Here is a 25,193-nt window from a genome sequence, read left to right as displayed (position 1 = left end):
ACGAGTTTTCAGAAGCGGGTAACTAGTTCAAAAACAAGCAGTATTTTATATGTAATGAACTCATTAATGTTACTTAATTAAGGCACCATCAAATATTTATGAGGAGACTTGTACTGTGTTGAATCTTTACTTTACTACTATTGCAGCATTTATCTTATTTCTTTTGTTTTAATGCTCTAAGATAAATCTTAATATGTGCTTAAATAAAATTATAAGTTTACGTATACGTAACAAAGACGTTAATTAATAAAATATCAGATCAAATTTTAAGCTTTCGGGACTTAGAGAATAATTACTCTAATTAGGAGCTTCGTGGCTTAACCGACTTCGGATAATTCTGTTTATTAACCATTATTAGTAATCGAGATTATACATAATTGTAATCAGCAACACAATGCTGCCCATAATGATGTAACTGAGCAAATTGAGTGCTAAATGTTCTGCAGATATGCTGAAAAATAATTTAAAGATATTGCTGTGATTAAAGCAAATTAATCAATTGATAAAAACGTCAACAAATTAGCTTTAATAATGTATTGGTTGTCAGTTTGGGTGCATTCAATATTTCATTGATTTTGAATATTAATTGCCATCAACAGAGCTGAAAATGTGATTTAGTGTGTGCACAATATTGCAACTGAATGGAAAAATGTGTTTTACATGATTAATAAACAAATAAATTAATATTAACTATACATTTATTTAATTTAATTCGGAGTATTTTTCTTACCATTACTTTTTTCTTTTTTGATCAATGAAAATTGTATGAGGAGGAATAGATTGACTCCTTTGTTGTTTCCACTTGTCTTTCATCTTAGATAATACACACGAATTCATTCATGGACATTGCTGAAACGTTTACTAACACTGTCTTTAATCCCTTTTGATGACACGAAAGATTCATCTTGTGTACAGCTTCTTACTTCCAAAATTTCAGTCAATATATGACGTACTAGCTCGATTAACTGTGACATAAGATCATTTTGTCAAGGATAATACCACTATATTGTTTGACAGATCGAGTGATGTCGCTTAAGCTTTGGCATCTAATATTTTATTTTTGACTTCCCCAGAGTCTAATCTGGCTTTGATATTCGTTTCAAATGAAAGTGATGAATCACATAATGATGATAAATTTACTATTTAAACAAACATTACTCTTAAACCGAAAATATAAACTATGAGATGAAACTAAGAATGAAACTTTAACATTTAAAAAATAATTAGAAATGTGGTTTCCTTCTTTTAGGAAAAATTATATGAAAGTCATAACGAGGTATTTTGTTGGCGTGCATTTTTATGACCAGAACCAGAACAGACATTACCGCAAATTACAGACACTCACAATCACCGTAAATTCCCAATATCTTTATTACCATCAATTTACCAACCTACAGTCACATTCGGGGATCGTTAATAAAACAAAACGTTGAGTCTTATGGCACCACGCTTCGAAAAATGGAGCCATCAATACACATCGCACGACTTCTTGGCAGGACATTCAACCCCATATTTTTTTATACAGTTTGGCGGTGTTTTACCAATTTTTTTGTGGAGTATCGTGACTAGGTTTTTACACGAAATACCGGAGTTCAAATAAATATTAAATAGGTTACTTCCAATGCATTAATTGATGGATCAATTAAAAGGATTATACTATAATTTAATTTAATAAGAAAATTGCTCTTAATTGGACATTTTTAAAGGGGTTCATGCCCTTAAACATACCTTAATTAGAGTAGATTAACGGCAAAGTATTTTTCCTTTTGCCAACAAACTTTGCCAATCCCGAAGAACCCATAAACTTGGATTAATCGCTATAAAACTCCACTAAAAACTTAAATTAATTAAATGCGGAAACGTTCCAGAGGTTATTTATCAATACGTAAAGACGGGGAAATTGTACCTTTAAAAATCTAAAGTTGAGCCGAAAACAACGTCGTAAAAGTCACCGGTAACAGTTCGTGACTGCCGACAATAAAAACGTTTTTTTCTAATCAGGGAAATACGGAAAAAATGTTCGTTTTATGAATTATTTCCTCCCCTAATTTTGCTGCGTTTTAATTTAATAAAGGGCGTCTTCCAGAAATGGACACTGCCAATTAAATAAATTATTCACCTTGTATTTATTGGCCGGCTGAAGCACTGAAATTTAGTATAATATTTTAATGAGGCTTAAGAGTTAATTTGACGAGGTTGACACAAAAAAGACCAATTTAGGCGGCGTCATTAATATTTTTCGCTGGATGTGCAAAAATCGTGAACTTTGCTTAAAGATTCCACCATAAATGTTTCGCGGAAGTAGCTGATCCGTACGGAATAAAGTAGCAAATCAGATTAGTTCGTCTATCTCAGTTTTGCGGGCGCAGCGTCGGGGCTGTAAGCCACGAGCTTACGCTGTTGATTTATCGGTGTGTTTGGTACGCAAACAAAAACTTCGTAATGTCCAACAATGTAATGTAGGCCAAAGTTTCCAATTCAAACTTCATAACAATATCTATTGTATTGCGAATGTGTGTTTAAACAATTCTTGTGTTAATTTATCCTTTTGAACTTATATTCTTGTTGCAGATGTTAAAGTCTTGTAGAAAGCTAAGTATGACTGTTCGATCACCAACGTTGCCTTCCGGTGGAGTGATGAGTGGAGGAGCACCGTGGCATTTGCGCCAGACGTGCTCATGGATGGACCGGCACGGTAGACCAGTGTCACCACCACTAGAATATACCCGGACTGGCCAAGTACCACCCCAGAGGTACGGCTATGGAAGGGCATCCAGCAAAGACAGGAGTATACGAAGAGTAAGAATCGTTTATTTTTATATTTTGCTCTAATTGTAAGACGTATGTGTTGAAAACAATTCCTGAAACTTAATTTACACTTTTATTTTAGACTGTTTCATTTAGAAAATTAAAAATATAAACCAATATTGTCTTTAAATGTTTCATAAAACATAAAACGCTTAAAGCTTTGACTAATCTACGAGTCCCGTAATAGTGTCAGTTATGTTTCAAAGTCAAACGGTCCCATTTGGTCCGTGGATATTGTATAGGCCCTTTATTAAATTTGTGTAACCGCGTGTGCAGCTGAAAATTAACTGTTAAATTACACAAAGGGACACAAAGGCAAATCTCATTTAATGGGTGGCCGACATATATTAAAAAGCGCTTAATCGTCCAATAAATAAAACCGCCTGCCCAAAATTCATTTGCATTAATGGAAGTGATATAAAAATTTTAATTTATTTCACGTGGTACGTAATTTATATATGTATAAATCAATAACATCAACAATTGTTGGAACACAATGGTATCTATTGTATTCATGATTAATTGTCCGGTGTTTTAGGATTTGCACAAATTTAGCAACAAATTACAATTGAAATACAAATACACAATATTTTGAAATAGTAATGGTAGATGGAAGTAATGGATTTGTTTAATCTTGTATGAAAAATTCCCATTTGGGAAAAGTTCGACGCCAGCAAAAAACTAAAATATTAAAATTCCATTAAAACCACCGAAAACAGTCCGTAAATTACGTACTCTAGATTACACGATTACACGATATCCTAATAGACGTTATTAGCTCCTTGGTGGTGTAAATTATCTTGACGCAGCCATAAATAAGATAGCAGTGAAGCTTTCACGGTTACCCGTTGACAAATAGACCAACGATCAGAACTGTGGATGCCCATAAAGGGGGCCTCGCTCTAATGTATTAATGACGTGGAAAATGATTTTCCATTGGCATGTATCGGAAAACTATCATTTATGTCAAAGGCATTCATTGTTCCTACATTCTGAACTTATGCTCCTACAAATTTTGCAATGGCTCACTTTAAAAGTATGGTAATTATGCCTTTTGCATAACGTTGTGTCAGCAAATTGCAGTCATTATTCAAAAATATATTTTAAAACTGGGGTTGAACAATTTGATTTGATTATATCAAAGCCGTAAAATGAAAATTTATTTCATTAAATAAAGAGTCAATCAGAATTTTATATGAAAATGAACAACACATGAATAATACATATTTACCCTATTTATCAATAAAATAAAATGTAATAGTTTTCATTGCTAAAACATTTTAATTAACTTTGAATTATTTGTATTAAAATTAGATAGTTATGTACTGCTATTGGCAATAATTGATTTATTAATTTATTGCAATTCGCCTATAGCAAAACACAAATTGAATTCCGATTAACACAATTTAATTTGAAAATAAATGTGATAATTATTTTTATTAGCTAGAGTTGAAAACAATTGAACACTCTTTTTTCAACCATTAAAGTGAATAAAGAACTAAATAATTTTATAACATTATAAATTTATATCATGTACGTAATTAATTATTAAATTGATAAAAATAATAATTCTATATTTGTTTATTTTTACATTAAAAGTTAATGGTATTATTTTGCGCATTCGCCATTTTTTGAAATAGTAAAAATTAAAATTGATAATAAAAATAATAATATATTTTTTCTAACAATTTAATTTGATTTAAATGAAAAAATAAATAAATTTTCACTAGAATGTTTGTATAAATTGAATTGAATGTCTTTTGGCGCATTCACCATTTTTGAACATTTCAAAATTGGTAATAAAAATAATAATATTTATATTATATTAGCAAATATAACAATTTGAATTGTTAAGAATTAAAAATATAAATGAATATTTATCCGATTATTTGTATAAAATGAATCGAATTGTATAATTATTAACATCTTTATCATTTTGCGCATTCACCATTTTTTAAACTTTTTCTGTTCATTAATAACATATGAAACTGAAAACTAGTGGTGCCAGTTTCGACAGACAAAAATATTAATAAATAACAAGTTATTAATTTATTATTATTATTATTATTATTGATAAACTTTCCATCAGCATATTTGGCAAATGAAACATTATCTGATCCTTACCAAACGTGGGATTACATTGAAAATATTGTTTTTAATTATTTACTTACTATGTAAACTAATCAAATGCATTGTAATGGAATTAATGCAAATTGGAAATGTGGTTTAGTTGCAGCTATTTTGAGGATTATATTAATAAACGTCTAACTAATTAGATAAAATTCAATAATTTCTGTACATGTTGATGTATAGAATTATAATTAAATTAATTACGTTGGTCGTAATTAATATTGATTTAAAAGCTTTGAATTTAATTAAACCAAGCTCAGGATTTTATATTTAATATTAATCCAGTTCAGTAATTTAATTTCATAAAATTAAATATTAAATGTTTTTTTTTTTCAGGTTGATCTTTGCATAGAGCCCGGTCAAAGTTTGGGGCTGATGATCCGGGGCGGTGTGGAGTACAACCTTGGCATCTTCATCACCGGGGTGGACAAGGACTCCGTGGCGGACAGAGCGGGTCTCATGGCAAGTCAAACAAACAACATAAATATTCTACACTTCACTAAATACAATCAACTCTTTTTTGTTTCCCAATATTACATAATCTATAATAGATACAAAGACCTTTGTCATTGACATCGGATTATTTCATGTGTTAAATTCGAAACCTATTAATAGCATCGCAGCAGAAAAAGCTGCGAGGCTAATTTAATGTTCCGGATGACCCAGTTTCCAGTCCGGATGCTACCTATGAAGTTATGAACTCCCACTATTTGAAATTCGGTGCTAAAATATACGAGTATTTGCATTAAACGTCCTAAAGTGTACTCAAACTGCACTTAGCCGAGATAATTTTGTAATATTATATAGTATTTACATCAATATGTGCAATATAATCCCGTAAAGTGGAAATTCAGTACATCAATTCAATCATAATCGGATTTAATGTTTTATTCTACCTTTGCCACTTAAGTGAATACGTATTGTGTCATTTAATTACTATGTTGTTGTGTCAATACTGTGTAAATTGTTAAATTTTATAGATGATATATATTTTTAAGAGTTCATGAAATACACTCGTAAAATGTTATAAATTACTCATACGTCTGTGTTCACATTTATTACGGATCCTTTCAACAAACAAGTCCATCAGTTTCAGCTTAATAACGCATTCTGTGTCATCTAGACCAAAAAACCGGAGACGGCCTGAAAAAAAAAAACACTGAAAAAGAGAGCGTTTTAAGGTCGGCATCGATCTAGTGGTTGAAATGTCGGGGCTACGCCTACTCATTGTCCAACCACTGTTCTTTTTCAGTTATAAATAGAAACAGCCGTATTTTTAGAGAAACCCAATCAACGTTTGATTGAGCTTCACTCGATGGTGTAACGTATTTTGTTGAATACCTGACTGAGTATTGATCTTTATTGTTATTGTCGTACAAGGATGAATGCAATAGCTGAGGTCAATTCGATTTGTTTAAAATGATATTCGTGTTTACTTCGAATCTTTTCAGTCAAGTGGCCAATAAAATTTAACTAAATTTATGGACCATAAAGTATTGAAGTTTCTTTATGTATTTCTTTAGATCCGTGAATTTATTCTTTAAATTATTTAATATACTTTGTTATATAAATTTATTAATTTATTAAAATTATTTTTAATTATTACATTCATAATGTTTACCATTATTTAACATAAGAGGCATTCCCTTGATGGAAACTAAACTGTCCTTTTGTGAAAGGATCCAATTACTGGACACACCTTTGTACATCATCTTCGTATTAAGCCAAACAAACTTATCTACTGAACTCCTCTCAAACATTTTCTTTAATCCACCTCCCCAGCTTGGAGCACAACAAAACTAAAAGGAACGTAATGATTAAATAGAATTCCCTTTAACCGAGTTGTCCTTTATATTGACTTACCAGGAATCGACTTATCTCCGTATATGCCATCATCAGATTTAAACTGAAGCAGTTTCCTTTTTTTTTCGCCAACATCGACGTGGGTGGAAGTAGGTTCTCTGACGTCCGACTTGCTGATAGCGCCCACAAACCGCCGGCACAGATCAATGGCTTGAGGCATTTTCCTTTTCCACGAAACCGACCCAGCTCCGATAACGATTCTAACGTAATAGACACGCCAATTAAATCTACATTCGGTGCGCTAATAGACGCTTTTTTACTGCTCACTCAATGAATCAATCCGAATGTAATTTATCACTGTTTGTTGGATGGTGGTGTAAATGTTGCGGGCTTAATTGTTAAGTGATTTTCAAATGATCAATGAATTTTTAAAACGTTTATCAATAGATGATATTTCAGATAAAAATAAAATTATCAAAGTAATTCAATTAGGATTTTTTTTTCAGGTTGGAGACCAAATTCTAGAAGTGAACGGACAATCGTTCATGGATGTAACACACGACGAAGCCGTTGCTCAATTGAAGTATCACAAGAGGATGACACTGCTCGTACGAGATGTCGGTAAAGTACCCCATTCTTGCACTGCCTATGATAGAGACTGGGACCTTTGCAGTCCGGGGTAAGTTCGTCTTAATTATTTCTATCAATATTAGAAACTAGAAATAACATTTAAAGTCCTGATGTATTTTGTGAGAGTTTTGAAAAAACTTTAGTCTCTTGGATCTTGAGTTTCGGTGCTCCAATGACATCGAAGGAACAAAATAGTATTACAGGGTAAATTGGGATCAAATTATGTTAGGAGACTGCCATTCCTGAATAATAAATACTTAGGGAGACAAATTTACAGGAGAGAAAGTCGAAAACAATTCTTAATCTACGTACTTAAGAAACATGGATTTTCTTTGATATTTTAGGAGTAGGGCGGCACAAACGACGCGAAAGTGGGCGGCCGCCCTCCAAATGGTGGAAGAAAAGGCGAGGTGTCTGCTCTCGCGGCCCGAATTCACCACCCTGTGTTACTACACCGATGAGTACGCAGCCAGACATATGACCATAGATGCCTTCGTACAAGTCATGACTGAACTACTAAACACTCCAGATAAGGTACGATCATTACTTAATATTCAACTAACTGGGTTAGTGTAGCGACTCGTGAAATGTTCAATTTAAAATTGCATAGTTAATTGAATCAATTAAGTCGTCGAATATTCGAATAAACGAGACGTGAATTCTCAACAATCTTAATCATTCCGAATAATTTAGCCTCGATTTGATTTTTGACAATTACCGCTGAAACTTCGGGAACAATCAACTTCCCCTTACTTGTAGAATATGTGCTGTAACTTTCCAAATTGCATTATTTGTTAACGACCCTTCATTAAACTGCACTACATTCCGGAATTATTATGTGTTTGAGGGATAAAATAATTAATTTTCGTAAAAATAACATCAATAATAAATAAATAAAGCTTTTTATTGACATGTAATTAATTAATCATTGTATTATATTGTCATAAAGATAACTATTAACAAGAGAAGGCATCGACGCTACAGAATTAATATATTGACCAATCTATTATCTCGAAACATTGTGTAATCAAACTCAACATTCATAATCAATTCAATTTGGCTAACGAACTGTCAAACAAACGGAGGCGAGTTTCTAACAAATTGAATCATTCATGGCAATTTAACTCCTATCAAATATTTCATGTTAAATCGTCTGTATAAAAAATATACAGTGTGGGTATAAAATTAACCCTTACAAAAGTTCATACGCCTACAAATCTGCATAGTTCTTTTCAGTGCTTGTAAAATCATGTTAATAGTACAGTATTTATTGAATTTACTGAAAAATCTTTAAGTTTATAGAGAGTTTCACAAACGTGTTTTAGAATTTTATAAACTCATTAAACCGACAAAGAAGTTGTAGAGCTTTGAACATTGCAAAAAGTTCGATTGCCACGTCGGGAGTGCATTTCTTAGACCTTTAAATAGTGAAGTATGAAACATACGTGTCACATTATGAATGCAGCTAATGATGGAATTACTGTCGTTAATACATAATGCAGTTCTTGGAGCGTATCAACGCCGACTAATGGTCCCGGATTATTCCGGCGGACAAGTCGTTTTTCAGTTTCTAATCCTGTTCGTCGTTTGCAAATTGCTACACCTAAAAATAGCTCCCTGAGGTGATTTCTTAATGAAGTCGTAATTATCTCACATTTATCACAAAATCCACTTCAATGCTTTTTATAATTTTCTGAATTATTTATCAATTTTATTGCCTATTAAATAATATTTGTCCTTTATACTTATGTATTATATATAATAAATGTTATTTATTTATTTAATTATATTCGTCTACTCCAATTTCTACATATCTTGGTTTATAATTAGTATTTTAATTATTATTGTATAAAAGAAAGTAATGTTACGTTCGTTATTCTATCTATAAGTTACTATCCTGATTGGTAGTTAGAGTAATCTATTTGTTTCCTGTACACTTTAATTTGTTTGTTGTTGCAGTATACTCTTATGACCGAATTAAGGGAAATAGTAGCTGTTGATGATCGCGTTAAATTCGATGAATTAGTTTATAGAAGAGACGCAGACAGAATACGAGATCCTAGGGAACACGATTACCGACACTCTAGGGTAAGTAATTAATACTTAACAATATTTGTTCCTCAAACAAACCAGGTAATTACCAAACGTATATTTTTGTTTATAAAATAAATTGTGCAGGAGAAAATTTAATTTCGTTTGATTAAAAGCGAAACAGAATTGATAATAATTTAAATCCCTCGATAAAAGCCATTCGAATACCCAATGAGTTTTTGGAAACTATCGTTTATTGTACACAGATGCAAAACTAGAATAATGGAATTGACTAAAATCAATACCTACCCGGAATTCGGATTTATTACTCCGGTTAAACCGTGGAAATAAATCATAATTTTATAAATCTGTTAGAAGAATTTAATATGTTTTATAATTGGATTTTACCGCTGGAAAATATATTCTGGGAAGTGTTCCAAACATTTCTAAGACATGTTAAATATTCCATTCAATTTTCAAATATTTGATAATTTTTTTTTCTAACTTACAAAATCTTATCGGAAATGTATTTGAGTACCTGTGAAGTTTGAAAATTTGTTTTAACATCATTATCTCTATCTATTTGTTTTGTTAATTAATCAGCCTACCCTAACAAACTTTTGCTTAACTCAGTATCATTTATTCCTAACTTTGCAAGTAAGACAACTTTTCCATTGTTACCGTCATGCATTTCTACTAAACTTATTTAAGTTCCTTTGTAAAAAACTAAAAGTGTAAAAACTTTTTTCAGAGAAAAGGTGGTGTTCAAGTACCGGACGCAAATCATTCAATTTACTCGGGCTACCACGAGGTAAGTTTTCGTGTTGTGACCTTGCTTCCTAAACATGACAACTTAACATTCGATCGGATAATCCGTAAAAATATTGATAGATATATGTGGTGCTTGATGCATTCAAATTAAATGTAAATGTAAACCGACACATGAAAAACACTTTTAAATAAACTATTAACCTAAATAAAATGTTAAAAATATTATTAAATAATAAACAATTTAAATAACTTACATCGAGGTTTATGTGAAAATAGCACCACGTACATATTAGGTACACAATTTAATTTAAATATTGTTCATTGTTTTTAATAATTAAATTAATTAAAATTTAATTACGTAATCAATAATTTATGACAATAAAAAGCTTAAAATTACAATTTATTTAATTATTTTTGAAATTAATAATATTTAATGCTAAAAGATAAATACAATAAAATTTTTTTTATTAATTTCCAGCTAATAATAATTATTTTAATAAATAATTTAAACAGCTATTTAAAATTTAATTGAGTTTTTTAAATAATAAAATAAAAATCCAATTAAGCCAATTATCATAATTATCATTCTCATTTTAAAATGAAGTAGTATTATTAGCAGCAGTATTTCATTAAAGGATTAGTAATAACTCATTAAACATTCATCATTGAAATAGCAGATTACAATTCGCATGAAATAATTTCCAAGTACCTCGTGGTGCTGTGTTTCACGTTTCACGTTTCACGTTTCCCTAAATGCGAGGTTAATAATTGGACAAGGGCCCAGTTCAGTGTTTAACGATTGGATTCGATGATTCCAGGACTTCGGTCCGGGTGAACAGCCTCCCGGTATTAGCGTTTATAACGAGGATGATTACCGTTCTCCCAGCGAAGATTCTGGTTTGGGAATGGGTATATCAGAAAAGAACCAGAGGTGAGAACTAAATAATCTCAATCACCAATCATGGCTCAATCAATGGTGATGAAGAAATGATTTTCTTAAATTTTAGGTCTGGGTTGAATCATATTATCTTTAAATTTATCTGTAACTATAAAAAAATATTGGGTTAGTTGTATAGTCCTTTTACGAAACCAAAATGGGATTTTTAGAATTTTAAAATTAGCCTATTTATATCGACAATTCAACTCAGATCTACATACAAAACATCACCATTCTGAAGGGGACTGAACCAAGCAATAACCAAAAGTGTTTCGCGTTCTAGAACTAGACCACCAAGTGCCACAGAAAAGATCGGTGTAAACGATGAAGATCACCAGAATCAGGTGACTTGTGTTTTCATCCTATCTTCTTTTTTCTATCTATTATCTTGGTAGGCTTGTAGAGTTCGCACGGGACAAATCTCGATCTCCGGATCTTAGATTTGTGTCGGGCGTTTTTAGAGCACTGGCACCAACATATCTCTATCATATCCCCCTTGCACTTCTGTATTTACCTTCTCTTATTTATATTACCTGTTACTTAGACATTCTAGGAGTTTTATAGATGATGCTTGTTGTTCCGCTCATAGTATTTAGTTAGTTTTGAGTCACTATGAGAATAAACCTCACTATTATCGTTGTTGTCAGTGTTTTACTTCAGTCTCATAGTCGACACTTCAGTCTAGAACAATCTCTTTTAGAGTAGCTCTTGTACTTCTTAAATAAATAAATTTACACACATCTAGAATAGTTCTTTGAACACCCAGGTGGTTTTCGTACAGCGAACTAATGCAAAATTTATAGGAATATGTGAGTGGAGACGAGGACAATCCACCCGGAACAAGAAGTCGTAGACATTCAAGTCCCGGCGAATCCAGATCTGGAAGCACCACGGCCTTACACCAGCCCGACTATCCGGACTCGGTAAGTGGAGTTTCTCTTTAAAAAATTGACCACCTTCCAAGTGAACCGGACTTTAGTAAAAGGATAATTAAAACTGTCGCACAAAGACGGGATCAGATGGCGTCAAAGGCGTGTTTAATTGAATGCCCCAGGGCGAGTATTACGGACTAATCGTATTAGTTCTATTCGGTGTTTTACCTTCAGAGTAAATTTTCTAATCGGTTTACTGTTTAGAGCTCATTCAATGCGTAAGAAGTGTTCGATGTCATTAATTAAGGCCAAAAATTAGTGTTTGAGTGAAAGTTGAGATAACAAGAAATTATAATTTTATAGTACGACATAAAAGTTTTATGACTTTAGTAAAAAAGTTATGTGGGATATTTTTATATATGTACACACATTTTTAGTATTAAAGTTAAATAAATAATATTTATAAATATATTATAAATTAATTAAAAGTATCAACAACCAATATCAATGAAATTTAAATATATATGTTTACTGTTTAATATTTTTATTGCTGTATTAAAATATGAATTAGCTTTAATCTGTATAAACTAAATTATTTTATTACTTTAATTACAATAGTAAATATATAATAGGAAAACTAAAAAAATATATGTAAATTTTTGTCAGTAGAAAAATAAATACATTTCTTAATAATCTTGATAGAGAAAATGCTCAATAAAGGCATAATTTGAGAGAATGATCTTATGCATTATTCAGTTCCTGTGAAATTCAAATCTTAACATTGGCAAAGAACTTTCAACTGAATAAAACGTTCGAAAGCACTTTGGAAATTGCAATTCTGCATTTAAATTCATTTCGAATTTTAAAACTTGTAATTCTTTCTCCACAATAAATCTCCGATGGTAAATATAGTATTGATGACTTTCTAATAATGAATTATGAAAATTAATATTTTTATATAGGACTAAAATAACACAATTATTTCACATTATTTTATTTAAAAATAACAATACAATTGTTAAAAATCATGAATAGCACCAACAAATTTTAAACAAATTATTTCAGCAAGAAATAAGTATTTAATATTTGTTAATATCATGACTCGTAAAATTATTTGAATGTTATATGAATATCACAGTTATATACATGTTACAACTAAATAAAAAGCTACTGAGAATGCGTTAAAATATAATACAATGGCGATTATAAGGAAAGATGATTATGAAAAATGATTTAAATTAAATTTAATGAGATATGATAATATTGTAGTTTTAAAACATTTTTAAAATAAAATATTTTAAAACTTGTTAAGTCAGATTATGTATATTGTTTTTAATTTCTAGTTATTGCAAACCCTGTACTAAAAATAATTCTGCCATTACAATAGCCAACTATTATAAATATCTTCAACTACAACTAAAACGTCAATAAATTAACCATCGAAGAGTGGTTTACAGCTTCTCCTGTAAGGCTCTCCTGAGGTCCTCCGTGGCTTTGACCAAATTCGTGCCAGCTTTTAACTTTAGCTCTTCCGGTCTGTCCTCGTAGATGTAGTCTTTGGGCGGCTCAGCAGGATAGCATCTGCTGCTGCCCCCGAATTTGGGCCTGGGGATGCGGACGCGTTTCACATCAACCAACCACGACTCCATTTTCACGTCGATCTGAAACCAACAAAAAGAAACACCCATTAAAGTGGAACGCTTTTGACCGGTGAAATAAATCAGAAAACGAAAGTCGGCACTTTCACCGCGTTCATTTGTCATTACCTACGCCTACGTAAGTGACCAAAACCGAAAATCACATCCGCGAGTTTTAAAACTCGTTTTTTCGCATTTCCTTCACGTGCTATACCGGAGCTAAACCCGTTGCCGGAGAAAGCCTTTTGCAAACGCGTAAATATAATAATCGGCATTCAGATTTACTGTAAACCCCACATAAAATAAATTAATTGAAGTCAAAAGTCAACGACACGTATACTGTTACAAGGAAATGAAATGAAATGAAATGAAATGAAATTTTGCCCGTATAAGATGCTGCGAAACCGTTATTTTTTCTTAAATGAATTTGGTTTATGGCTCTGTATCGTTCAAAAGGATAACTGTTGGTATCGGAATCGATTTATGGAAATTAATCGGCTTCGGATCTGCACACCAATAACATTTCATCAAAGGATTCAGGATTAATTTTAGTCATTAATTACTAATGCTTAGTTAGTTTATTTTATTATAATTTTATGCAAATTATAAATATTTACTTTAACGTTTACATTTTTATTTATATTTATTATATTTTACAAATTAGTAATTAACATGTATTTTAATATACACATAAAAAATCTATTATTAATGTTTTACATAAAATTCTCCAGATTTGTACAAAACTATTATTTTTATTATTATGTTATTTAACTATTAATAACAATAAAAAGAAGTTATTGTTATTAAAATTTGTGCAAATTTGGAATGTTGAATAATAATTATAAAATTTTACGTAGAATTTTTAATTTAAGTTATTAATTTTTATAAGTAAATCATTATAGTAATAGTATAGAGGTCTCCTAATCCTTGAAATAAAATAAAGAAGTTTCTGTAGAAAAATAAAAATGATCAAATTATCTTGATTGTCATTAAAACTAATGTTCATTATTTTTTTGGAAATAGAAAGTTAAGAATCATGTAAAAATTGTTAAGAATTTACTTGTTGTGAAACAAAATAGTGTAAACTAGTGGTAATTAACGCTAAATTTAATTCAAAAAGACTTATATGTAATACCATAAAATTTCGATACCATTTTTGTAACAGAATTTGAACCGTTACAAAATTGTGGATGCAGCAACAACGGATCATTGTGTTAATGAATTACACATAATGTTATCAGACCTAGAAAAAACCAGTCCCGATAAAATGGTTGTTTTCCTACAGCTCGTATAATTTATGGCGTTTAAGTACATAAGTCGTACCTGAAAAGTGGTTGACCATTGTATATTCTCATGACCTGCTTTTATGTCAGCCATATTTTGTGGTCTAGACGTCATTACTGTTAACAGCGATATGACTTATATTTTATAAGTACGGACGGTCGCCAGTTTACAACAACGTTACCGCTTATTTATTTTCAGTCCTTTGTCTCCCTTTACGTACGTTAAGGTCAATGCAGGGCACCAGGAAAAAACACACATTTATTTTTGTACGTTCGGTTTTCGGAACGGTTCTGTGAGGTTTCCAAATTAATGGGATTCTATGTCAATTTACCAGTGACATAATAGTGAAGCCGGCTTCGTTAACTAACGCAAACAGGGCCATGCCATGCGGTTTTTGTTTCGTGTTTCAGCTTTCTTCTGGCGAATTTCGATTATCAACAAAAATACTATTTTTTTTTTTGTTTTTACTCTACTAAAAATAAAAATAAGGAATTATTAAGTTTATTTTTATAATTTGTTAACAAAAAATACCAAATTTTATCGTTTTTCAATGCCTTAACAATTTATAATATATTTATAATTTTTTTATGATTTGTGTAGGACATTTTAAACAAATTTATAGTGATTTATGTAAATAATTATATAAATATAGTACTGAACCAGGTGATTATCTTTGAACTTTTGTAATACATTTATAATTTTACATTAAGTTTAAAATTATGTAAGATTGAATTTTAAATATAAATAATATTGACCGTAGTACATGTATGTATTCACTTGATAATTGACGTTAAAGCGTTACCAGTCGATAATTAGAAAGAATATGTTTTATTTAATTTCTATAATATTCCATAAACCATTAAACTTAAGAAAATTACGGGTGTTAAATGACAAAATATGTTAAATAAATAAATGTCAAATAACGGTAAAATCATAAAGCAGGTTAATTTTTATTATGATAAACATATATATATAAATATATTTATTAACATACATATTTTCAGGTTAAGTTTAAAATTATATAAAAGACATAATTATAAATTTATATTATATGTATAATATTTTTCCAAATAAAATAAAAATATAAATAACTTATGGTTTAAAACTGATTTTTTTCATAAAATGTTTGTTAAACTAGGCCAATTTATTTTAATGTATGGTACTAAAATAAAATATCTCATAATTTTTCATTATGACATAAAACAAGACACTTAAAATGTTTTTAACTTGACCTACAAAGTTCAACTTGAGCATAATAATATTTGTACAATAAATTCTCGTTTAAGTTAGTGTTTTTATATTTATAACGCAGCTTCGCTCTACAATTAAGCCATCAGAAGAAATCAGATAACAAAAAGTGACTTAACCTGCAGACAATGGAATAATGACTTTTCAATTTGCCCAGTTACTAATATGACTTTTTTTAATGGTGCCGATGAAATCTTGATGGACCCAATAATAACGAATCATTGCCTCAAATCTTGATTAGCACTTCAATAGAACAATAAATATACTTACGTAAACCCCCATTTTTCCAATAGAAAGAGCATCCAGAGAACAATTAACCGAGCACCGTCATCACCGCTTTAGTACCGTTTAAATGTAACGTAAGTCGTACCGCTGATGATTAATGTACAAATAAAAAGGTGTAGAAGTTGATTTATTTAATTAAAGACGGGCGCGCCTCGGGTGAGCCCCACAAAGAGCCCGACCGGGCAATCATCGTCTTGCCGGAAATGTTTTAAAACATCTTGATCAACCGTAAAACGGGCAGAAGTACCGTTCCCAATATGAGCATTTTCACCTCTGACCCACACTCAATACCTGCAAATTGATTACGTTATATACGAAGTTAAATGCGCTTTTTATTATTGTTGTCATTTGTAACGGAGTCCAATTAAGGCCCAAATGCGCCGCGGTGATTTATCAATGATGGAAGTCGAGTGGCGGCACGAAATCGTTATCGAATAAAAAGCGAATAATTGGGCAAGAGCTTGTAGGACAACTAACTGCTCGGGCAAAACGGATAAATAAGCTCCGATTAGATTAATTTATAACTTTCTATTTAAATTGCTTCACAACAGCTCAGTTTAAACTCTGATTGATTCACAAAGTTTTGATGTACCTCGACTTAATTGGTGAGACACTCGAAGATTGTATGAGTAAGTAAACATGGAAGGCAACGTTAGAAAAATAGGTCATTATACGACATAATTTAATCGTTAGTTCTTCCAACGCAGTTTACTGGTTTTTTAGTTACAAGACCACCCAGATTCTACGAACAATTAAACTCCACCTGAACAACAATGGCAGACATTAACCACCATATATTATGTCATACGGTAATTGCTCTATTATGAGTCTATTTCCATCGGCATTTTATAAACACTTATTATTGCCATCGAATCGAATCACATCTGGCTCTGTGTTGGATGCTGCGAAGTTTATGGTACAAACTTATAGTGATTCAATTATGCCAAAGTAAAAGGAACAGTTTAACGAAACTCTATCAGTGTTTTTTTCTAAATCGATGTAATGGATTATGTACACCTGTCGATGATTAATTTGTTGGAGCTAAGTTAATAAAAGGATTGAGGGGAAAATGGAGGAGTGATGGCAACGCTGCGGTCAAGTCAGCGGGGTCACCCAGGTGTGCCAACTAATATCGTCAAGTAACTAGATTAATTACTACCATTATGTTCGGCAGAACCTACGGCGTTCTACACTCATGAACAGAATTATCGCACCATCAATTTTGCTATGCGATCAGGAAACTGACAAGGAGAAATAGCTGATTTTTCCTTTTATTGGGCCCACAGTCAGTTAGCTAATAAATGTATTAATTAATCATAGAATACAATATTTTGTATGATAATTTATTAAAATATATTTAAACGTTTTAATAATTTATTATAAACATTTAAAAATTGAACATTTTATTATTTATATGAGGAGAAACTTTTAATTTAAGGCACTCTTGTAGAAAAAGATTCATTTAAACATGTATATATTTAAAAATCTCTTCCGTTTCATCAGAAAAAACTTTGAAAATGATTTTTATTAAATAATTAGATGCACAAATAATGTATATTAGTATATATGAGACATTTTATTATTTATATGAGGAGGAATTTTTAATTCAAGACATTTTAGTAAAAAAAGCTTTGAAAATTATTTTTTTCATTGGTGATATTAAAAAAAAAGAAAGAAACATTCATTTGAATATGTATATGATTAAAATTCTCTTTTTTATCAAAAAAAAAACTTTGGACATGAATTTTATTAATAATTACATTCACAAATAATGTATTTTAGTATATATGAGACATTTTATTATTTATATGAGGAGGAACTTTTAATTCAAGACATTTCAGTTTCGAAAAGCTTTGAAAATTATTTTTCTTATTGGTGACATTAAAAAGAAAAGAAAAAAACATTAATTCAAACATGTATAAATTTAAAAATCTGTCCACATCGATACAAATGCGTTTCGATCCAGTTGCAACTTGCAAGGCCGTAAATTAAGTGTGGCTCGGCGCAACCGATAAATTTGAAAACCGTTTATCAAACACTCACGGACACAAGACAAAAGTAGGTGTGATATTTGCGACCCGGAGTGTATTTATCCCCGTCTGGTTCGAAGTCGTGATGTATTTCGTTTCGCGCACACCGAAGAGGTCGGACCAGAACTGATGTTACAATATGAAATAAGGTCGCGGTTTTGCCGTCTAGCACGAACGAAATTTATTGCGTTTGTATTTATTACGGTTTTGGATCGGCCACGCCGCACAATACGCACGGTTAATGGTTGGATTGATCATGTTTACGATCTTGTGACGGTTTATCTGATATTCACTGACCTAGAGTGTATTGTTGTTACCTTTACTTACCTACAATGTTTAACTGGGATGGATCTGAAACGTAAAACACGTATTAAAGACACCGGCAACGTATTACTCATCATAAATTATAGTTTAGAAATTTATCTGTGTTTCCTACAACATTAATTCGCAGGAGATTCATAAAACCTACATTAAACCCCTGAGGTTACTTCAATATCAAACTACGGTTGGCTACAAGGTTTTATCTTTTTTTTTATGTCGGGTAAATTTGCAGAATTGAAACGTGACGAGAACATAATTAGTTTCCTATTGTTAATGAATATACATAACCAATATTTAAATGTGTTTGTGTTTGATACTCCTAGAATTATTTATTATCGGCCTAAGGCTAAACTTAACCGGTCAAGTATGAGTGTAATTATTGTTTATATCACGCTTGTTGTTGTTTAAAACATTCAAGTCAGTTTTAGTCAAATAAAACACATGAAAGAATGGGAGAAATGTCGGTTCAAGTGAAAATGTAAAATTCATTCCATGATCATTGAACAATGTAATCGTATATTTAGAGAAAAATTTCCAATTTAAACTTGCAACGTGGGAATTTTTCTTTGGAACAATACAATCGTGTTCAGTCAGTTGGTAAGGGAACATGTTTCATTGGAAATAAATGTGTATTACTGCCGATTCCTGAGGATTTAGAGGACAAAAAAATATATGTGCTACACACTTCTTTTATTGTAAAATATGTCCAGTATCTATTTCAGAAGAATCCACTTTTATTATTTATAAGACTTCCACCACTTCAAATAAATTATGAAACAACCATGTTATTAATTGTAAATAAGAATTTATTCGTGTGTTATTACAAGTTACAAAACACTATTATAAAATATTAATTTAATAAAATATAACTACTACAAATTTTGTTTAAATTTAAATTAATTCATTATCAAACATAAGGCATCTTGAATATTTTACTTTCCTAACTAATATTTAATAATATATAATTATTTTTTACATAAATTGTAAGTGTAATGTAGAATAAATAATAAAATATTATATCTGCAGAAATTACTTCATTCATATTTAAAGAGTAGCAATTATCTAAGTGCTTATATTTTTTATTTATACAATAGATACTTTAAATAATATAACAGCATATTTTGAAGAGTAAAAATAAACTAAACTACTGTAATTGTTCAATTTTAATGTACAATTTACTTGTAAAGTTTTGAAAAATGAAATGAAAAATGAGGCAAGTTAATTTTAGAACTCTTCATTCTTATTGAACTGCCAATTTCGGGATATCCTGTATTTAATGTTATTGTACATTTATTGTTTAGCTATGAATTTTTAAACACTTTTAAATCGTACAACAATAGCCACTGCTTCTTTACGATAGAAATCGGACACAACTAATTTGAAAGTAAAATGATACGTCCTTAATGATAATAGCCAGGAAACACTAGATGTCCTTAATTCGACTTTCATTTACCATTTATGTCACAAATGACATAGGTAAAAAACAATAATTTTTCATCAGCCAATTATTCTGATTATTTATTTTCAGTAAATACTTCTTAATGAATTTATTCAATCCCCATAAACATTTCTTAATACACGACTCTCGCATTCCCCACATACACAACTGTGCGGCATTCCTCCTCAATTTTTAAACAATATATTAACAACAAATAATAAAATATCCTCTAATTGTTCGGCGTCAACTTTAAGACCGCCATTACGTAATGGCATTTGTCCAGCTGCACGAGGAATCCCATTAAAAATAGCCGAGTGACAGATAAAATTTTTTCAGTGACAATTAGCCTTCCAACCGTCGCAATTGGCATATCCTGCATCGTGAGTTTTTCACGTGGCCGCCAAGGCATATGGGAAACGTGCGGAAGAAAGTAAAAAGATTGAAGTTCAGCGCAGGACATTGTACTTTTAGCGTTTAATTACTTTTACTTTGCGGGTTCGTGTTTCCCTTCGTAAAAATGCCCGTCCAATGTCGCAGGTACTGAGTGAAAGGGTTCTCCCTTTTATATTATATATTTAGTTCAACCGTGTTCAAAAATATTGGGAATTGATTGTTTCAATTGATGTCACAACGATGAACAAAATAGTCAACAATAAGGATAATTTATTGCAATTGTGCCAATTTTGAGAAACTGTAAGTAAGCGATTCGACCTCTTTGCATACTTTCTAAAAAATAATGACACAAAGAGCACCAACAAAGACAAATTTGTGAGATACAAAACGTTTGCTCATTTTTTATTTGGTTTTAATTATAACATCCTGTCAGTTAAACAAACGATTATGATTCGAAACAGAGATAAATCGTTTAATATGAATATGTATTTGGTCTGAATTTGTGACCCACAATTGATAATTGGGTTTCGATCTGTCCGTTCAATAAACGTTAACAAAAGTAACTGTAAAAGTTAATCTGGATGGAGATTATCATCGAATTACATCAATCAATGAAGGGAATCGTTTTAGGTCTTTGGTTATTGGCTTATGTTACATAATTTATGTAAATTAAATTCAAATAACTACAAGTTTTTGTTCATTCATGTTTTTAATCAGTTTTTACAATAATTTGAAACTGAATTTTTAAAATTTCTGACAGTTAGTGACAATGAATTCTTAAAATTCATAAAATAAAACTTATGAAATTGTGAGATGAGAATTTTCAGTAATGTTTTTCAAGATATTATTACAGTAGTAATCCTGAAAATATAATTTCTCTGTCCTTTCAGACCTCTTATCGTTTTTATACTAATTTCAAACTGAATACATAAACTAAAAATAAAATCAATAAATAAAAGTTATGAAAGATATAAATTTCAGTAATATTTCTCAGGGTATTTCAGCAGGAACCCTGAAAATAAAAGTCCAAACATATGATTAAGTTAAAATAAAAAAAAAATACGTGTATCTGGCAGTTTATCACAGAGAGACCTTGGACTTATTTATCCCGTCTAAATTTAGCCCGGTTCGACATTCGAAACCGTCCGGTGCCCATAAAACCTGCGGCCACCATATTTATTTCCTGTGGTACAATTCCGAGGCGATAAGCGCGAACGGAACGGCCAAAACGACGGAAAAAACAAACGGAGAAGGAAAAATAAAAGTGGACCGCATGGGCCCCACCGACTTATGGCTTATTTGCGTGCGGAGACCCCGACGGTGAGTCAGACGGCGAACCTTTCAAATCTCCGCTGTTTATGCGAATGTGTATTCCACGTAGTGTGTTGTAGTGGAGTACGTGTGTGTGTGTGTGTGTGTGTGTGTGATGCACGATTTGCAAACGGTCCCACAGACCCACTGCAACACTGATCCACAATTTGTGACACTCACGATGCGACCGCGACGCACGAACCCGAATTAACCGGGTCCGGTCTTTTATTTGCATCGCATCAACCCACATTGATTGTGATTTATCGAATACTGATGCTTTTATTTGCGGACATCTATTATAAATAGTGAAATGTAGACAACTTTCTATGAGAAAAAGTATTCAATTTATGAATTTCCCTTTTTTTGGTTCCAAAAATTTAAATAACTAATTTTATTTTTTACTAATTTAACTTACTAATTATCTTTTTATTTAATTTGCTTTCAAATTACTAATTTTAGTTTATTTTAATTTTTTTTTAATTTTATAGTTTATCTTATTAATTTTAATTCTTTTATTGTTATTTTTTTAATTGGTTAATTTTAATTTTTAAGTTTATTTATTTTTTAATTTAATTTGGCAATTTTTTTAATTATTTCTGCGCATTTCTTCTCAAAATTTAATAAATTCCGTACTAATTAAGAGAAAACAGTTAAGAAAGTTATTTTTTAAACAATTTTTTGATAATTTAATATTTATTCATAAAGTTCCCAGTTGAGATAGGTATAATGTACATTACTACGCATCAGAAAGCAACAACAAATGCAAATTAATTCTGTGTAAAATTATGACCATAATCATTAAATAATGGATGTGTTTTTAAACAAATTATCACACCATATTACTTGTAAATTCTATTACACAATGCCTACACTTAAAGTTCGCATAAATTACCTCAAACACAAAAGGGTAAAGCTGCGTTTTATGTAATGTTTTCGAATAACAAGCGATTTTATGTAATAACTGTAATGCATAACACTTTCATAACGCAGCTGAAAAAAAGAACCACTTTATTAAAAAAAAATGATATTATATGGTTCAATAAAAAAAGCGTCACTAATAATTATTTTCATTAGTGGCCGAACAATTAATTACCTCATTCGAAACGTAAAATGGCATAATGGCTTAATTCTATAGGCAGACGTGTGAGGCTAATTATAAATACACCAGTTTCTAATGAGCGGTTATTAAATCCGAAATAAAACGGACTGTTATACCATAATTTTGTAATAATTACCGAGACATACTCCAGTAAATTCTGCGAGTGTGAGTCTCGTGTTTTACTCGTATGCGTACGATGGAAATGGTGTTTTTTTTTTTTATTTTTTTAATTGCCAATCCGACAGACAATGCTTATCAATCATGGATTGCTTCTTTTTCTAACCTATTTTATGGTTGTGCAACGCTATTGCTTTCGACCAAGATTGTTTCACATGTTGCTGTTTGGCAATCGCCACAACGAAAAATAAGTGCAGTTTCTAAACTGTTGGGCAAATATCATTTTGATTACAATTAGTGCAAATACAATCACTTTTTAATATTTATAAATTAATTAATTATGCTTATTTTTGACCCAATTTGAATTATTATTTAAAATAATTGTAAATTTTATTTATAAATTATAAATATACTATTTAAAGTTGGTGTGTGTATTAAATTATTTTCCCTTTAGAAGCTTTTTTATAATTTATTTTAGTTTAAAAAATTATTTATTTTATTTATGAGGCAAGAATATAAATAAATATAATAAATATAGCAGATAATAAAAAAGAGTATTTAAGATAATGGCAGGAACCTATTAGTATAACCTATGGAGTAAATAATAATAAGAAAACAATGACCTATCTTAGAATATTTCTATAACAAATAAAAATTGACCTTGATCTGCAACGAATTACATATTCCTATTTAAAATACATATTTAATAATTTATAAAACACATATTGATTTACAATTGAAATGTATTTTTAATATCAAAAGTTTTGTCTTTTAATTCATTTGTTATGTGAAAAAAAATATGTTCTAAGTTAATTATCAATATAATTATTTTATTAGTATAATTTACAAAAAAAAATAACAAATTATTTATAATTTATTATTTAATGAAATAAAGTAATATTTAAAATAATGAGATACAGATACAGAATAAATGATAATAATAATAAAAAATAAATTCTTAAAACTATGACAACAAGCAATTCAAAAGAACTTTTATGACGCACATAATTCAGAACGATTTTATAATATATAAAAATTGCTCTTGACCCTCAAACATTTACATATTCCATTTTAACATTTTATGTTTTTATGCTTTATAAAATACGCAGTTCCATTATTTTTTTAAGCTTGTATACTTGTAAACATATTTATTATATAAATTTAAATTACATGTTTAAATGAAAATTTATGAATAAATTTCTAATTAAAATTTTTATATTAATTTTATAGTGTTATTTGCATAAATAACAATAATAAATTCTTCAATTTTTGTCTTTTAATTCATGTTTCACGGAATAAACTCTATCCTAGTTTAATTGTGAAAATAATTAATATTTTATTATTGTAATGAAAAAAATAATTGTTTTTAAAAATGATTTATGGCATAAATAAATATAAAATTTATGCCACAATAAAACAAACATAATATACTTAATTAATTAAGAAATTTGTTATGAATATTAATTATTTTATTATATTATACAATTTTAAAAATAATTAATAATGGATTTTAATTTCGAAAAGAATCTACAATTTGTAAATTTGGTTTAGAAGTATATGTATTTATTATGATTAATGTTTAATTAATTAAATGTCAATTAAATAAAAATGTATATATTTTTTTAATATTAAAATATTATTATAATTTCTTAGCATTTTAATTTATATTATTTTAAAATTAATTTAAAAAAATATATTTTATTTAATTACTAAACCTTTAATATAAACGTACAGTTTCACATTTTTTTTTTTAAATTAAAAAACTAAAAATTTTAATTAATATAATTAAATTGATTTATTTTTATTTATTTAACATTTGGATTTTAAATAATTTAAAATAGAAATTTATAAATCAATAAGTTTTTATATAATTTAATTTAAATATTTATATTTAAAAAATATATATTCTAAATTTTCTAAATTATAAGATATTTTTGATTTTTCTAATAATATTTTCTAATATTTAACACAATAATTTAATATTTTTTGAATAATTTTAGAAAATTTATGAAACAATTTATGTTTTATAAAATGAAAATAAAAAATAT

At 29.7% G+C, this 25,193-nt stretch overlaps 1 protein-coding gene across 1 annotated transcript in view; it reads left to right on the top strand.

Moving 5' to 3' along the window:
- Positions 1–25,193, top strand: part of LOC109594267 (whirlin) — a 56,447-nt gene that overhangs the window by 4,739 nt on the left and 26,515 nt on the right. Inside the window, exons 4-12 of the mRNA XM_049966279.1 lie at positions 2,572–2,799; positions 5,275–5,400; positions 7,248–7,420; positions 7,716–7,905; positions 9,331–9,459; positions 10,154–10,213; positions 10,992–11,104; positions 11,394–11,454; positions 11,914–12,033. Of these exons, the coding sequence (XP_049822236.1) occupies positions 2,572–2,799; positions 5,275–5,400; positions 7,248–7,420; positions 7,716–7,905; positions 9,331–9,459; positions 10,154–10,213; positions 10,992–11,104; positions 11,394–11,454; positions 11,914–12,033 (1,200 nt within the window). The remainder of the gene's footprint in view (positions 1–2,571; positions 2,800–5,274; positions 5,401–7,247; positions 7,421–7,715; positions 7,906–9,330; positions 9,460–10,153; positions 10,214–10,991; positions 11,105–11,393; positions 11,455–11,913; positions 12,034–25,193) is intronic.

The sequence above is a fragment of the Aethina tumida genome, chromosome 4 (assembly GCF_024364675.1).
Source record: "Aethina tumida isolate Nest 87 chromosome 4, icAetTumi1.1, whole genome shotgun sequence".
Classification (NCBI taxonomy): domain Eukaryota; kingdom Metazoa; phylum Arthropoda; class Insecta; order Coleoptera; family Nitidulidae; genus Aethina; species Aethina tumida.
Note: the sequence above shows the minus strand (reverse complement) of the source record. Positions and strands in the feature narration are given on the sequence as shown.